This window comes from Thunnus maccoyii, chromosome 17 (assembly GCF_910596095.1).
Source record: "Thunnus maccoyii chromosome 17, fThuMac1.1, whole genome shotgun sequence".
Lineage (NCBI taxonomy): Eukaryota > Metazoa > Chordata > Actinopteri > Scombriformes > Scombridae > Thunnus > Thunnus maccoyii.
In genome coordinates this window covers 15,183,692-15,200,450 of record NC_056549.1, presented here as the reverse complement: position 1 = coordinate 15,200,450, position 16,759 = coordinate 15,183,692, and the positions used below count along the sequence as shown (strand labels likewise).

The 16,759-nt window shown below is 38.7% G+C and overlaps 1 protein-coding gene across 1 annotated transcript; it reads right to left on the bottom strand.

Annotated features, from left to right (window-relative positions):
• Positions 1–1,537: 1,537 nt before the first annotated feature.
• On the bottom strand, positions 1,538–12,643 carry mtmr9 (myotubularin related protein 9). The gene is made up of 11 exons (XM_042391114.1): positions 12,534–12,643; positions 11,970–12,154; positions 10,721–10,829; positions 10,452–10,577; positions 10,089–10,262; positions 9,751–9,968; positions 9,438–9,599; positions 8,721–8,862; positions 8,361–8,581; positions 7,803–7,954; positions 1,538–4,068 (listed from the first exon to the last, which is right to left on the bottom strand). The coding sequence occupies exons 2-11, from the start codon at positions 12,149–12,151 to the stop codon at positions 3,905–3,907; spliced, it is 1,650 nt and encodes a 549-aa protein (XP_042247048.1). The 5' UTR covers positions 12,152–12,154; positions 12,534–12,643; the 3' UTR covers positions 1,538–3,904.
• Between the last annotated feature and the right edge of the window lie 4,116 nt (positions 12,644–16,759).

Here is a 16,759-nt window from a genome sequence, read left to right as displayed (position 1 = left end):
TGGAGAACATCTGGGCAGTCAAGACAAAAAGCCCACACACCTTTTGAGAGAGAAAAACTACAACTTTTCAATTGACTGCACCAAAAAAACTAAGACTGACTTATTTGTTCTCCCCCTAAATTGTTCTCAGTTAATGTTGCCAATTAAATAGGATAAAAAAAATTCAATGATGTAACTCCAGAAAGTAACCTTCATTTCCATTATATTTGTTCCAAGAGGCTGTCAACGCCTCCTGTGTGAGTTAAGCAAGACGGTTGTCCATGAAATCCGAGAAGACCCAAGGCCACATTAATATGGAGCGAAAACTGAGGCAGAACGATTGTACTGTAAACACTGGCTGCCATCACATGCCCTCATAAAGCAGCTGATGGTTGGCTATTTATTCCACTGTCACCTCATCAGATGATCCTTCCATCATAGCAATGGCAACATATTTAGTGAGGCGGCTGGCCAGGGTGCTGTTTACTAATCATTGGGCAAGCCATATGGGGACTACGCCACCTGTCATTGTAGTGGGAAGCTGCGTCACTGGGCATGTGACCAAAAAAAATAGCAATCAATCGTGTTATTTTTGGTCACTTGGGGGCTGGGGAACAGACTGCAAACACAACATTGACATATCATCACCATATAAAGCTTTTATGGTGATCATGCTTGCAAACAGTTGCTTATTTACACAATCTGCAACATTAACATTCATTTGGAATTTATGGAAACCCAATATTCACTTTTCTTTTAACTCGGTTTTGGTCTCCACCAACTCCTGAGGGAAATACCTGGATATTTAGTTTCTAAATGCTGCATTTTGTTCACCAGCTAGTCGCTAACTTTGTCTTTCTGCTGTTTGGTGCTGGGTAGGTAGACCACAGGTCAGTCTCTAAACGCTTTGCTCATAGAGGCTGAGGACAATCTCCCAGCTTTCGTAGCTAAAACTGGGTGGAAATAATTAGAGAGTTAAAAAAAAAACCTGCATTGCAGAACCAATCCAAAGTCTTTAGTCTGGTCCTTCGTACTGGGGCGGTGACATGCAGTTCACTATGGAGGAGAATGGGGGGAGAGCATCATTTCTGGTAAGGTGTATCTTTGACAAAATGTAAGGGGCGTAGGTTTGTGAGTGGCCATTTTTGCCGCTGTTCAAGCAACTATCATGCATTTAGAAATCGCCAGACTTCAGTAGGTGGACATCTCCCATGTCTGGTATGGCGAGACTACTGGGTAGGTAACCTATAGTGGGTTTATTAGAGGTTTTTTTGTTGCTTAAACCAGCTGACTGCTGTGACTGAAAATGAGGTTGTCCAAAGTGTCGAGAGTGAACCAAAACAAGGAGCTGAAAGACACTAAAATGCTCTGTAAAGCAAAAACGCAGCTTTAAGGTTTAGCACATAAATACTTAAGAAAAGTTAATCTAATTTTTTGTTATAATTTAATTATTATTGTGAAACGTTAACACTCACAACAATAAACCCCATAATTTACAGTTATGCAACTCTTACATGAGAACAGAGACACTTTTTAAATAATTACATGATCAAACATATCTTGTGCTATAATTTTTAATGGCTTGAAAACTTAAAAACATTTTATCTTTTCAACAATTATAGATTTTTACAGACATATGATCAGCAGTGATAAAAGTACTTGAATCTTTTAATTTTAAATTCTGATTTTGCAGTAAGGCATTGCACCAAGCTGATAAGTAGAACAACGAACCAACAAAACGATTATTTGTCCACAGTGCTGATAATCTTTTAGAGTTTTGTTGACTTAGACAAAGCAAAGAGAATATTATGTGTAATGCGAGCATAGGACATCTGTACAATGACACCAGAACTTTTAAACTGTGTTCCATTCATGCACACACAAAGCAACAAATTAAGATGCCTTTTGGGCTAAAGGAAACTATGAGAATATAGTGCACACATGAAATATACATGTAAACTTTCCCTTTATCAAGCAGATTAATGTAGTGGCTGGAATCAGTTTAGATTAGTGTGATTATTACATCATTCTTGAAGCAAAATAGATGAAATGTGTTAAGACAATATGGAGACAAGCAGATGAGACAGTATTAAAATGTATTTTACAGCCAAAGTTGAACATTGTAGATTGAATTCTACCAAAAAAAGGTCACTTTTCTGTATTTTACATGCAGCATAAAGCTTTCTCGATGTGACTGTCAGCAATCGTAAAATATGAATCATGCTGAAAGATGAGATTTAGTGTCACTGTGCCAAAAGAAGTCAGTTCAAGTTGTTTTAAACATGTCTCAACTCCTTCTTTCATAACAGCGTAATTAAAGGTTTAGAAATGCCAACAATTTGACTTTTCTGGTCCCAGATTTGTGAGAAAATTACCTTGGATGCTGAAAACTATGTTCCAGTAAACATGAGTTGGATATATTGGCATATTTTCACATTTAATATTAAGACATTTATCATCTATTATGTTGTACTAACAACAAAAACAATATCAATTAGAAGAATTATAATTATAAGAGTATGATTCTGACATTGTGGTAGAGTATAATGGCCTCACACACATATATACACATAAAGTAACTGAAATGCCTTTCACACAAAGTGCATTAGTTTTAGATCTTAAACTAAGAAAGAGAAGATATGCAGTTTGTTCAATTATGTACTTGAATGCAACAATTATAGAACTTTAACTCCCAAAATATAAACTGGTCTATAAGGATATAATATTTTCACCTCTTAAGCAGACAAACCCTCTTGTGGCCAATTCTTTAAAATCTCACTGATAAGCATATGGCCAACATGGCCAACATAACCATAGCAACAACCCCTACTCTTTTTTTTCTGCTTCATACTCTCAAATATATACTTTCTTACTACTGTGCACAATGAGATTGGGAAATATTTTGACCAAACATAACCAGGCAACCAGCTGATGGACATAACTGTTTTATAAGGTTGTATTAGATAAATCTTCTGTGTAATTTATCCATAACTCTGGTCATGGTACGTACTGGAATGTCAAGTAATGATTAACATACAAGAATCAGGATATTTTGGTCAAATCCATATTAAACAAGCCTCCCCTCTCATTGTATAGTACATTAGGTGCTGACCCAACCTACGCTTATTATATCACCTCATCATGCAGCAAAGTCACATGCTGCCTTACAGAACCCTATATGTTGCCATAGTTACTCTGCAGTGCTTCGGTGGCATATACATTCAGCAGGATGTGATAGACATGTGTACCCAGTAGTAAGTGTACATCCGCCGTCCTCCAAACGCCCCACTATCCACTCCTGAACACAATCAATGCCCACAAATACAGTACATTAGAGTCTAACATTAAGTATTATTTAAAAATTAACTAATTAATTAGTCAGTGAGTGTGGGGGTTTGACAATATTACCGTCTGTGAAATCATCTGACAAGTCAAAGCATAATTTAAGAAAATGAACCCATATTTTTCTGTGCATACGGTTCTGCATGCATACTGATATTGGATTTCTATGTGATGAGGGATGTTTGGCTTTTAGCAGCGCTTTGAGAAATGACTGGCAATGTTTTTTGCTTGTTTGTTTGTTTTTGAATGTTTCCCTCTTGTTCCTTAGTTTGAATGAGATAACATGGCAAAATATGTTGAAAATGTGTGCGTTTTTTTTTTTTTCTTCAAGTCCATTCAGCCATGTACGCTGCGTGACGAGTAACTGCATCGAAGTAGTCAAAGAGAGAACGATTTTGCCAATTCCAACAAACATGCAACAATAATCATGTTCAAAATGCAAAATTAGAATAGTTTAGATTTCTTATTCTCAAACGTTTGAAAATAATTTAAACCTAACTAAAGTCTAAAAATCGGGATGACAGAGATCTGTTTCTGTTTTTAGTTATTTTCCACATTTTCTACCTCTTTCTTTCAGCTCTCTCTATGGTGTTTGAAGCAGAGGATCTTCAGTTTCCAGCTGGGCAAGCTGCCTGCGCAGGCTGTTTACTTTATTCTGAAGCTCCTTGTTGTACTCAATTATATGTACCATTTCCTCATAGGCCTCATCCAAACACTTGGAGGACCGGTTCCAGCGAAGGAAAACTCCTGTGATAAAAGAGGGAAGAGCACTGTAAGTTATGAAAGAAAAAACAATTATATAAAGATGGTGTGGACAATTATTGTCGGTGTATGAGAAAATATGGAGCTTTTATAATTATATAATTAATTAATACATAGACAATTATATAGAGAACAAGAAAACTTGTTAACTGAGAAAAGCAACAGGATAAAATGGATAAACTTTAAGGGATTCTTTGAGCCGCAGCATTAAGAGTGATAAACCCAGATGTTCTTGAGGCAGAAGGTAATGTCAGCAGACGTCGAACTGTGTTGAAACAGACCACGGATTGTGTGCACTGACTGCAAACGTCTCTTAGACTCGCACTGTGATGGTGGGCGGGGGACTTTGGCAGAGGAAATTGAACTGATATACTGGAGAAACAAGTGTGACCGCAGAGATGTTTTGTATGACTGGAATGTACAACACAGTAAAGACGTGACTGGTTAGTCACAGTGAGACAAAGTGCAAGTGCCTGAGTGTTTCCCAATCAAAAGATCTGAGAAATAGATGTACTTGAATTGTAAACTCAGTTACGTTCAAATTTATGTTGGAATTAATATCTCTTAAGTTTAACTAAATGTGATGGCCAGTATTGCGATAAATGAATGACTAATATTCAATGCTCTTTGTTTTGTGCCCCAAAGTTTAAACGGCGGATTACATTACGTGATTCAGTTCTAACTTGGTAGGAACAAAACACTCCTGTGTGCCTGGCTGGTATAGATATTATATATACATTACCAACAGGATTTAAGCATCTTTGTCTCTGGATTTAGAGCAGCATCGACTAGTCAATCAACAGAAAAAATTATCTTCAACAATGCTGATAATCCAATAATTGCTTTCCAAGCAAAAGTGAGAAAAAAAATTGCTGGTCATAACCATAGACCATATAAAAATAGGTCATAACGTGAGGATTTGATGCTTTTCTGTCATATATGATAGTAAACTGAATATCTTTGGGTTTTGGACTGTTGGTTGTACAAAACAAGACATTTAAAGACATCGACCGAAGAGGGCTCTAAGGAATTATAATAGGCATTTTTCACTTATCTGACATTTTACAGACAAAGCCATTTAATCGAGAATATAATCGGCAGATTACTCAATAATAAAAATAACTGTTAGTTGCTGCACTATCTGGATTACACAGTAGATAATAATAAGAAAATTGCAGCTTGAGTTTCCCATTACAAGAGCGCAGAGCCTTCACAATCCTGCTGTTTTTATGTAAAAACACAAAAACCCATTAAACTCCAGTCCACATCTAAAGCAATGACACCTCAACTTATGTCACACATTAGTAGTAGTATTTCTTTTCTATATTCCTTCTGAAATGACTTGCCTAGTTGAAGCACAGCGATTGTGCCCTAAACACAGCCTGAAAATGTCAGGAGTATGTGGCTGGTGGTACAGATTTAGATGTGCCCGGGGTCTTTGAAGTTGGTCCAGGAGTGTGCGTCATTCTCTGTGAAAGAGCTGCGTAAGCGGGATGGCTGTTGTATTTCACGTGCTTCAGTCAGTTCACATGCGTTCCAGTTCATATAGAATGAAAAAGGCTTTAGGCAGGGAGGGGCCCACCTCACACAGGAACGTCTGAACCTACTGACCCCTATTCTGTCAAGACCCCGCCCCCCATTTTTTCCTTTAGAAATTGCCTTTTCTTTGTGCAGATTCGAGATTCAGCAAGTTCAAGCGTATATTACCCTGGGATTTTTTTTTTAATTAAAACATTATTGACTTGAACTCAACTGGTCTTATTTCAACAAAGATTATATTCACTATCATAAATTTTGCACTGGAAAAAAACCCTTTACCACTTTCCAAACCAAACTTCCTAAAATACTCTCATTTAGGAAGCAAAAATATTAACTCTTTCAGTCTTATTTAATATGCTGATCGCATTGAATTAAGCCTTTAATATCCCAGAAGTTATGAAATATTGGACAATGTATTTTGAGCAGTGATACTTAAGGTGGCACCCTTCTAATTCCATGTTATCCTTGATTTACAATGATGATAAATCAACACAAATGGTGACACTTTCATCAAACATAGCATATTTCAACAATTTATCAATTATTCAGACATAAAATTTGCAGCTTATACAAGATGTTTTTTTAGAAAATCAGTGATTGTGGGAAAGAAACTTAACTTATAAATGTGTTATATGACAATATTGCCACATAAGAACATAGAAATGTGCCACAGATCTAAGATTAGCATGCCTAAGACAGCGTCAGAGGGGCTCAGGCGTCAGTGAGGATACCTACTGTGCAACCTATAATAAGGCAAACATGCAAGTGAAACGCATCACTGACGTGCCGGAGAAGCTGTCTGAGTAATGCTGAGACTGTGAAAGGTGCTAAAAGCTAAATCAGGGTTAAAAAGTCATAGGAGCCTAACAGCAATATGCAGAGTTTGACCTCTTCATCTAACGCGGATTATGATGGTGGTTATCAGAGGTGGACATTCGACACTGATGAAGGCAGGAAAATGCTAGGTTTGTTTACACGGCTCATTATTGTGCTCATTATTTTATTTTAGCTAATTATGTCTGTTGTTTTCAATATAAGTTATACACTGTATGAACTACTTCTATTGTTTATGGATCATTATGTGTGTTATGTTGGTTCAGCAGGTCATGTAACTGGACAAGGGTGACATAAGAGTGTGTTGTGCTGTTTATTGTATCTCAAATAGCTTTCTGACAATGTGACAAATTTCCCTTTAGAATAAAATGCATGCCCGTATGTACTGTATGTTTGTAACTCTCTGTGTGTAACCAAATAAGTATGCTTCACTGTTTACTAGTTGCTCACAGGCTGAGTCGCATTATCAGCAAATTGTGGAATCAACGGTGCCCCCTTCTGGTGAGATTTCAAAATGTCTGTTTGAGGAAGAATATGATCACACCTCTTTATATACAGTCCATGGATCACACATGAGATGAAGAACGATTTATGGCAGCGTACCTGCAGCTATCGCACTTGATTTCAAACCCACTACTAATAACAGTAATAGGTTTCAGCCATCAGCTTACTCAGGTTTCAGGTTTATCCAAGCATACATCAAAACCGTGAGTCAAACCCAAAATATGACATTAACGCTATACCATGCTGTAAAAACACAGCATGTAGCCTTACTGGTTGAGCCTGCTCCCAGTCTGCTGTTGTACAAACTTAACATTTAAACCAACCAACAAAACTCGTACAGTCCACAAGTGCTATTTTAAATTTATTACAATATATTCTATATTCCTCTGAAGTGTGGACATTTTGCATGCTAAAGTTGAAATTATGTGACACAGGACTTTCATTTCTATCAAAACCTTTATGATGAGCATGAAAACCCTAACCCTCTTTTTTCATCTGTTCCAGCCATTCAAACAAAAGCTCCACTATAATTATCTGAAAGCTGTTTTTAAATACACTTTCTTGCTTGTTGCCTCCAGCTGTTACCTTAAACCTTTGTGGATATTTTCACTTGTAGGTCTTTTTAGATCAAATACCAGTCGAGTTTGCTTCTGTTTATTTTTGTTTCAAGGTATTCCAACCTATGTTTGTTATCCCTGACTCATAACAGAGAATATGCACTAAGTATGGATGTTCTATAACACTATAATTAAGTGTTGAGACACACTGTTGCAGGGTGTTGTCCTGTATATGATCTTGAATATAATCTCAGTCACGGCATGTTTGTTTTTATTGCTTCTTACCCTCCCACAGCAGCAGACTCTGAGGGGCCACAGAGGGCCAGATCACAAGACTGTTGGCCTCGTAGAGCGGGTTTGTCAGGCGCTCCAGCTCCTGGGGCCGATTCACCCATGACCACAGGGACACAGTCTTTTCAGGCAGAGACAGTTTAGCTCTGTAAAAAGGGTGAGGGGCTGTTAGGTTAACCAAAAAGAGCAGCAAATGCCTACAGTTTGTAGGAGTGGGCTTGTGACTTGTACAATGATACATCCCTGGTTGAACATGGAAAACCCCTTTGGAAAAAACGTTCTCCTTTCCCTCACTGAAAACTTTATAATTGACTTTGGGAAAGTCACCTAATCCACAAATGTTTTTTTAGTAAAGCTGCTTAGTGGCCAGTAGCTCAAGAATGTGGAGGAAAGGCTCCATAAAATATATTTTTTGCATGATGTAACTTTCTTGGAACACTGTACTACATGTCAACTAAGTTTTATTGCATTAGCAGGTGCACATAACACTTTGTACTGCACACCCATGTGAGACAAAATGGCATATGGCTGCCAGACAGACTTCAGACTTACCTCTCAGCTGCGCTGTTGCCCAGGAAAGTACCAAACTGAGAGGCATAGGCATGCTCAAAGAGCAGCACCAAGAAGCTCTCACTGAATTCAAAGGAGCATGGAAACTGACGAATAATCTGCCACACACAGTCCAAGAAGAGCAGGAAGACAGGAGCCTCTTGGCGAGGTTTGCTGTTGGAGTAGGCTGACAGGGCGCAGCGTTGCTGGAACGGGTGACCCGCCTGGATAGGGATTCAAAAAGGTGAGAAGGGAGAAATCAGATTTACCTTAATGTACTTCATAATGCACAATAACGAATGCTATCAGAAAGGGGAAAAAGAAAGGGTGGAGCGGTGCTTCAAAAAGGTCAGAGGAGCTCACCTGGAGCCACTCTCGCTCCACCAGGCCCTGGAAGCCTCTGATGGTCCTGCACGCTGGATCAAGGATGATCTGAGCCAAGGAGGTCACCTGCAGGGTGGTGTCTGTCCCTTCTGTACCATGAACAAGCACTGATGCTCCCTCCCTGAGACAAACATATATGCTTACTGTTTGTCACAAGAGTGTCACAAGTGATTCTAATGTTTTAACATCTCGGGCAACCTACTGTATATACTGTAATCTCAATCCTTGCAGTACTTAATGATTAGTTTACTGCTTAATTTGGTAGAAAGGTCGCAGAGAAATTTGTTACAGCCACAATGCGGGTATTCATGAATTAAAACAATAAATCAAACAACAATCATTTCTATCCTATTAGACATGTGTGTGAAACTTTGTCATAATAATTAGCCTATGAATTCTTGAGTTATGGCCTAAAATTTGTTTTTGTCACAGTGAGCTTGACCTTTGCCCACCAAATTCTAATCAGCTCATCCTTGAGTCCAAGTGAATGTTTGTGCCAGATGTAATGAAGTTCCCTCCAGGCGTTACTGAGATTTCATGTTCACAAGAATGAGATGGACAATGCGTATTACATAATGCCTCCAGCCACAGCTGTTGCCAGCGCAGAGGCATAATAACACACAGTGGTATGATCTGTGGAACTGAGTGATTTACTGCTTGTGGATTACTGGATGCAAATAAACCAAACTCCCTGACCTGTCGATACACTGTGCAGCCAAGCAGGCGGTGGTGAGGATCTCTTTGACATGAGTCTGCCAGCTGGAAGCCTCAAGCTTACTCAACCAGCGATCCATACTGTGGGACTGGTCGTTACACGCCTCCACCAGCTTAATCAGGCTGTCCTGGAGGACATTGGACCTGGAAAAAGACAGATGTGTCACAAAACTAAAATAATGTTGCATGAGTTCAAATAAATTCTGTATAAATTTCACCCACACATACTGTATATAATATCAAACTTATTTTAACACATAGTATCACTATCAAATCTAACTTATGTGTCACCCACCTTTCGATGGCCTTGTGGATCCTCCTCCACTGTGGATAGTTAGCTTCAGACTCGAATCCTCCTCCTCGAGCTTTGGCCTGCTGGGCCACATTGATGGTGCGCGTGTCAATGATGTACCCGCGTTTGCCCGGCCGCAGGGTGGCGTTGATCAGCTTCTCGTCTTCCTTACACCGTCGCCCGTTTGTGCCTGTGAGAGGCTGGCCTGCTCGCATCATCACCTGAACATGGGAGGTGATTTGAGGGCTTTTCAAGAGGTGGCAACTGTCTACAAACAGTGCTGTGCTATGATACTGTCAGCCTTTAGACAATAATACAGAACAGAAAGAGTCAAAACTTACCATGCCATTCTTCTTGTGGTAGTAGCTAAGCACTGGGAAACGGCCACTGTGACGGAAGGTCGCTACTTTCCTCAGTGTGTCATCATCAACATCTTTGGGCACTGCCACCAGAGGAGGGTATGACGGACACACGCTGAAGTCCTTGTTGACTTCACTCAGTCTCCACTCATCTGTCTGAGAGATGGGATGGAGACACATTAAGAGAGGAGTGTCAAACAGCGTACAACGAAGCGTTGAATTCTTGACTACAAAAGCTGATTTCACTGTTTCGATCATCCTCTCTGGATGATTTTATTAAATACTGATCAGTGCCTACCTACTGTATAACAAGTACAACATTATCATCACTCATCATGGCCATACCATGGACTCCAAGTCTTTAAATGCATCCTGTGGAAGGAAAGAATTCCATCCATCTTCTATGACTTCAAACATGGGCCGGTAGAAGAAAGGGTACATCAAGGAGACTGAATCAAGTGTGGACAGAGCCTAGAGAAGCATAAAGTGTATATGCGTTTGTTAATTACATGTAGTATTTAATTTCACCTGACACTAAAAACATGACAACCTCTCAAATTGTAGCAGTGAACATTTTGTAATTAACAGTATTATTTTGGGCTGTGTTTTTCTACCTCAATAGAGCTGGCAATGTTGAGACACTCCTCCATACCAGGGATGTCCAGCTGGATCACCCTAAGGTCTTTGCATTTGACTATGATGCTTCCCAGAGAGCCCACAAATCTGAAAGACAGGTTGAAGATTTGATCAAAAGGTAAACATGGTAGAGGGGATAAATATCATGTGGCAGACAAAATGACTCAGAGTCAGCACTGCTGTTTCACAGCAACAATTCTCTGTGTCCTCTTGGTGTTGTGGATTTCCAAACACTTAACGACATGTTTGTTAGCTATTAGGAACACTCCTGCCTCAGAGCTAGAGTTGCTTCATCTGTGGCTAGTCAGGAGTGCAAGTGCAATTTGACTTTCATTATCATGTGGACTTCCTTTGTAAATAAACTCACTAATGTTGTGTCATTACAGAATACCAGGGTCTCCTATGGTGTAAACAGTTCCTTGAAGATGTTCTTCTGTTCCAAATCGATAACGCCTCTATAGAAACTTATAGAAAAAAAGATTTTATTAGCAAACACTCTGCATGCCTACTGGCAATACTGGTGAGTTGGAGACAGCATTATAGTCAAAATCATCCCGTTTCTTTCCAAAAATATACACAGAAATGCAGCAGGTAGTGCCAATTAACACATTCCTGATAGAGCTCCAAATGACTAGTCGATTGACAGAAAATTAATCTATAACTATTTTGATAACTGAATAATCATTTTTAAGCAAAAATGCCGAAAGTTTGCTGGTTGCAGCTTCTGAAATGTGAGGATTTGAAGCTTTTCTGTGTCATATATAGTATCCTGAGGCACAATCACATGACATACATTCTCAGTCTATGGTAAAAGCTGTAATGACAGCCCAAATTCAGACTCAAAACTTCCTGTTACAACGGTTTCAGATGCTCTCACATGTCCGATGCAAGGGAACTACTGTGTGGTCACAAGAGTTGCACTGAAAAGACCAGTGTAATCACAGTAAAGGACAACTTCTATGTTTCCTCCCCTGTTCCTCAAAGTGAATGTCTGAATTGCTGACCTGCTGCTATTTATGTGCAAACACTACACAAAAAAAGGTACAAGTTAGACACAGAGGTCACACAATATATAAAACTACTGCACACTGTCTCTTGAGGGTACCTGGGGCTCTTTAAGTATAAGATAAGAAACACATTTTGATAGTGACATGGTATGGAAAGCCATTAGGAGGGGAAAAAAGAAAGAAAAATCCTAACAACATCATTTGGTAAGAAGCTCAGCACCTTTTCTCTATAGAGTCGATGTTTGAATGAAGTAGCCACAGCTCTTCTGTGTTGTCCTGTCTGGAGGAGAGAATCAGGTGGTGGCCAGTCAAACACAAAGTCCCCTCCACAGTGGGCATGAAAGGTCGATGCAGGACAACCCCATCCACCCTGGGTGTCTTTATCAGCTCTGCAAACTCCATGATCTGACGTGAAAAGAGGCAGTAGACAGACCAGATACGAAGGATGAGAAATGATGAGTGTTGTTTTTTCAAATTCTTTAACACAAAGCTACCATTTAGCCTCTACCTGCTAAAACAGACCCACTCAAGTCCTGCTGTGCTGCTTTTACACACAGATATCGTTCAAGTCGATGTCAATCAACATCAAACCAATAAATGCTGCAGAATCTGCAAGCTAGCTAAAGTTAGCTTAATTCAGGAAATGAAGAGGCTAACGGAAACAGGGAAAATGGCCGTACATTTTTAAATGTACATATAAATGTCAAAACCACACACATTATAAACGTAAAGAACAAACATATATGCCTTTCCTTACTGCTAAAATGATTTATCGTACAATTACCTGATTATCTTTCCGTTTATTTTGTTGTTGGACGAGACTGGTACGTTCACAAAAACACGCCGACTGGAAACAACTGGCTCGTGAAATCCCGAAGTTCCTTTTTTTTTTTTTTTTTTTTTTAAGGAAAATCATTTTCTCTTTCCTACTCCAGGGATTTTGACCATTAAAGTTTAATGTCTCCGCTCCGAACACAGGCATCTGGGGGGGGGGGGGGGGGGGGATATTTTTTATAACGTCACCAGGTAACTCTGTGGAAGAAAATACGATATATGACATGGAAATACGAGATGAAATGTAGTTTTAGTTCTTATTTTAATTTCTGTGTCATACCAAACATTTGGCCCATTCCACGTGAGTTTACATAACACCACTATTTTACAAAACATGCATCTTCCGGTATAACATATACAAAGCATTTGGAAAATCTAACCTTCCTGTACTTGCCTCACTGCTTCCTGGATAGGCAGAGCCTCAGAATCAATATAGGCAGCCAGCTCACCTGTGGCAAATGTTTGAGAACAAAGAAGCTGGCTGCCCTCATGTGGATGCCTCATCTCTCCTATAGTTTGATCTGTGTATATGATATGTAAGTTTCCATTGGTTTAAAATGCAGTTATAGCAGCTTTAGTAGTTGATGATTTATTTGCTGTAGTACCAATTAAGTTATTTGAAGTTAAATTACCTTTGTTGGATTATTAATTATTGAAATTAGGAATAATGATGTCTAGATTAATATCCTTTGTTATCCCTTTTCTTCTGTTATCAGAAAAAACAGTTTCAGCTATTCTGTAATAAAAGATTAGACTGGAACTCCTGCCTTTGCTCATCTGTCCTAACAGACAAGCCACTGAGTTGGTATTCCTGGAACCAGACTATCCTCAAGAGATATCAGTATTCCTTTGAGCTAAATATTCTTCAAAGCATGTACAGAAGCATGTGGGAAAATAAAAGAAACAAAAACACAATACGATGAAACAAAACAAAAATCCCAAATGAACTGTTCACAGAAAATAACTGTTGCATATCTACAGATTATCTCGATAAAGGGCTTTTTTTTAAAAAAAATTTCCAAAGGGTTTCTCCAAATATAAATGATGGCCTATGTAAAGATGTAAGTTTATTCATCCAGGTAGTAAGACGTCAAATTATCCAGTGACTTAAACTTAAGAGTTGAAGACTTTTCATCTCTCATCTTGGAGCTTAATCATCTCAAATCAGTCCATGAAAAAATTTTTTTTAGAGGATTTGCTCTATTTTACGGTGGGATTTACCTTAATTTTTGGTCTTTAGTGGAACATAAGAGGTCACTGGTAAGGGTTTAAGTATGGGAACAGTCATACCACACTTTGAAAGAGCTAAAATATTGTTTATGCTGAGCTTAACATTTAAAGTAGGATACTGATCATATCAATAGGCCCTGATAAGGAGAAACAAGTATTTAGTATTTGGAGTATTTAGATTTTCACTCCAACCAAAGACATCTCCTGCTGTATGAAACATGTAATATCAAAAACGGACACTAGGTGGTGACATTGCAACATTGTTGAGATTTGTGCTATTAAAAGACTAAACTGTATGGATCCATAATTCAATATCACCTTGATTTAAGATGTCTGGAAGGGACATACTGCATGATAATGAGAAACAAATCATTGTGTTGGTCATGCCAAGGAATGTGTATGTGTGTGTGTGTGTAGTTTTAATTGAAAGTCAGAGATTATAAAAGGACTAAACAGGACTCAGACTCAAAAGCAGACTCTTCAGGCAGATCAGAGTCATTTAAAAGCTCTTAACACACAGCTGTGAAACCGTGCAGGCAGTCTACCAGTTAACAGCTGCAACCGATAGGAGATGAAACCAGGTAGACTAAATTCAAGGAAGACAACAAGCAGGCAAGACATCAGTAATAAGTCTGGTACATGAACAGGTAACAGGCTGGTCAAAGCTGAGAACATTAAGGAAATTTAAACAATCTGACAGCAGGCGAAAGAAAATCGATATCTTCATAGGTTATACATGCGATTGAACTGAGTCTAGATTTAATGATCAGAAGAGAGCGGGCTTCCCTAATGGCTACTGGGTGTTAATTCTAAAAAACGTTGGCCTGCAGGAAAATGCTGTTACCTGAGGATTTTGTCTGTCTTCCTGCTGAGATTTTAAAAGCGCATGAAGGAACACACACACATGCTCACATGACCTTGAATGGGAGAATCTCTAAAGAGGTGAACTCTTTTGGAGAGAGAAGAGGAAGGAGAGCAGATGGCTTGGCGACGGCTATAGTGGGCCAGTTTGTTTTAGATACAACTCTGTCAGGGCAGTGTGTGTGTATGTATGTGTGTGTGTGTGTGTGTGTGTGTGTGTGTGTGTGATGTATTGCAAATCAGCGCGGTATTTGCTTCAGTTGCATCCTGTCTGGGCTTCACAATAGATGATTTGCTCTGGGCCTTTCCAGCCCTCATCATAGTGAACGCCGTAAAGATGCCAGAGCTCAACTGAATGTGAAACCCAGTGTTGCTTTACAAACCAAGTAACTGCCCTTCTTCTCTGGAAAAGATGCTTTGCTATGGCTTTTTTTTAAAAAGAAGATGGGCTGATAAAAAAAATAGCTTTCAAAGCAAATATTCACTCCATAGCCCTGTACGGGATACAAGAGAATAACCTAACCTCCATGTTTTATTTAACAGGATGCTCAGACAAATGTGTTGGTGCAGGATGATTTACTTTAGTTCCAGTTAGAAAATGTTACCTTTTATAACAGCAGCTGAATGTTATGGGGAACTTTGGGGAAATTATCCCAAACTTATCAAACACAAACTTGCATTTTCCATTAGAAGAACATTTACAGACACAGATGAGTAACAGCCAGTTACTGTCACATTGTCAAATAAGTTGTCATCATTGAACTTCCAAATCTGTCTTCAATCTGTGTCACATTAGTGCAGATTTTGACATTTATTGACAAGTTTTGCGCAATTTTTTGGAAGATCACTCAGTGGATTTTTAGGGACTGACAGTCTGTACCCACACCTACAACATTACTCACGCCTGCCATTCATACAGTTTCATTAAAGACAATGTCTCATCCATGATTCATTTCTTTCCTTCAGCCTTCTGTTCTGGATGGTTGTTGTTCATTTGAATTCTTATTTTTGTGATGTTGTTTTTGTGTTATTTTGGACATGTCCAGTGAATCAGAGCAGCCAGTCATGGCAAATAAAGATGACTTAAACGTGGGTGCAGAGTCTAATACCAAAAATATGTTGCATAAGCTTGAAGAAACTTCATTATTTCTACACTTAAAGCTCCATCAGTAGCCTTGCTGGCCATGAAAGTTTGGAAAGGACATGTTATAGCTACTGAAATGAATGGTAGATCTATTGTGTCTATTCTTCTGTTAAGTTTTTGTTCCCCACGTTTATTTGAATGTAGCTCTATTGACTGTAATGGCCTGGTGTCATTTTTTATGTTTATTCAAGTTATAGCTTGGACAGGTTTGTGTCTCCATTTATGCAGTCATTTCTCATCTGGGTTACATGAAGGAAGTTTGCAATGACAAACACACATCTAGTTACAGTTACCACCTCGCACTCCAATAGGAAAAACTGTGAAATAGCTTAAAAGACTCCTGAAGGATTTGTCACTAATTACATTCTTTGCATTATTTAGTGCATGCCACATGTGTGCTGCTGTAAACCTTGTAAGCCTGAGCAATATGCTTCCCTATTTGCTTTCATAAAATTTTCATATGTTTTGAGAATGGTTTTCTTTTCTTTCCTTGGTAATAGTAGATCGTTTTATTCAGTCAACCATTATCACAAAGTAGGGTTGCTATTTTTTTTTCTCACATTTCTTGTTTTCGTGTGCAATTGTAGCACATGAAATGATACCTTATTTACTATTTTTAAACCATCCTTCATTATGCCTAATCAATCCCCCGAAGTAAAAATATATCGTAAAAAAAAAGAGAGAGAGAAATCCAAAATCTATGAATATGCAAATATTGTTCATTTCAAAAGTTTAGAGACAAAAGATGTGTCCTACTTCACAGAAAAGTCCATTCCCAGTGTTTGTGCACTGTAGGCTTCAAGCTTCCACATCACGCTTCTGTAAATTTCATACTGGATCATGATTGGCTTCCGAACTGGTTGTAATGTCACAAATCCTGCTCGTACGTATACGCCTTAAACTGAGATTTAAGGTGAGCGCAGTGAAATTTTCCACTTTCA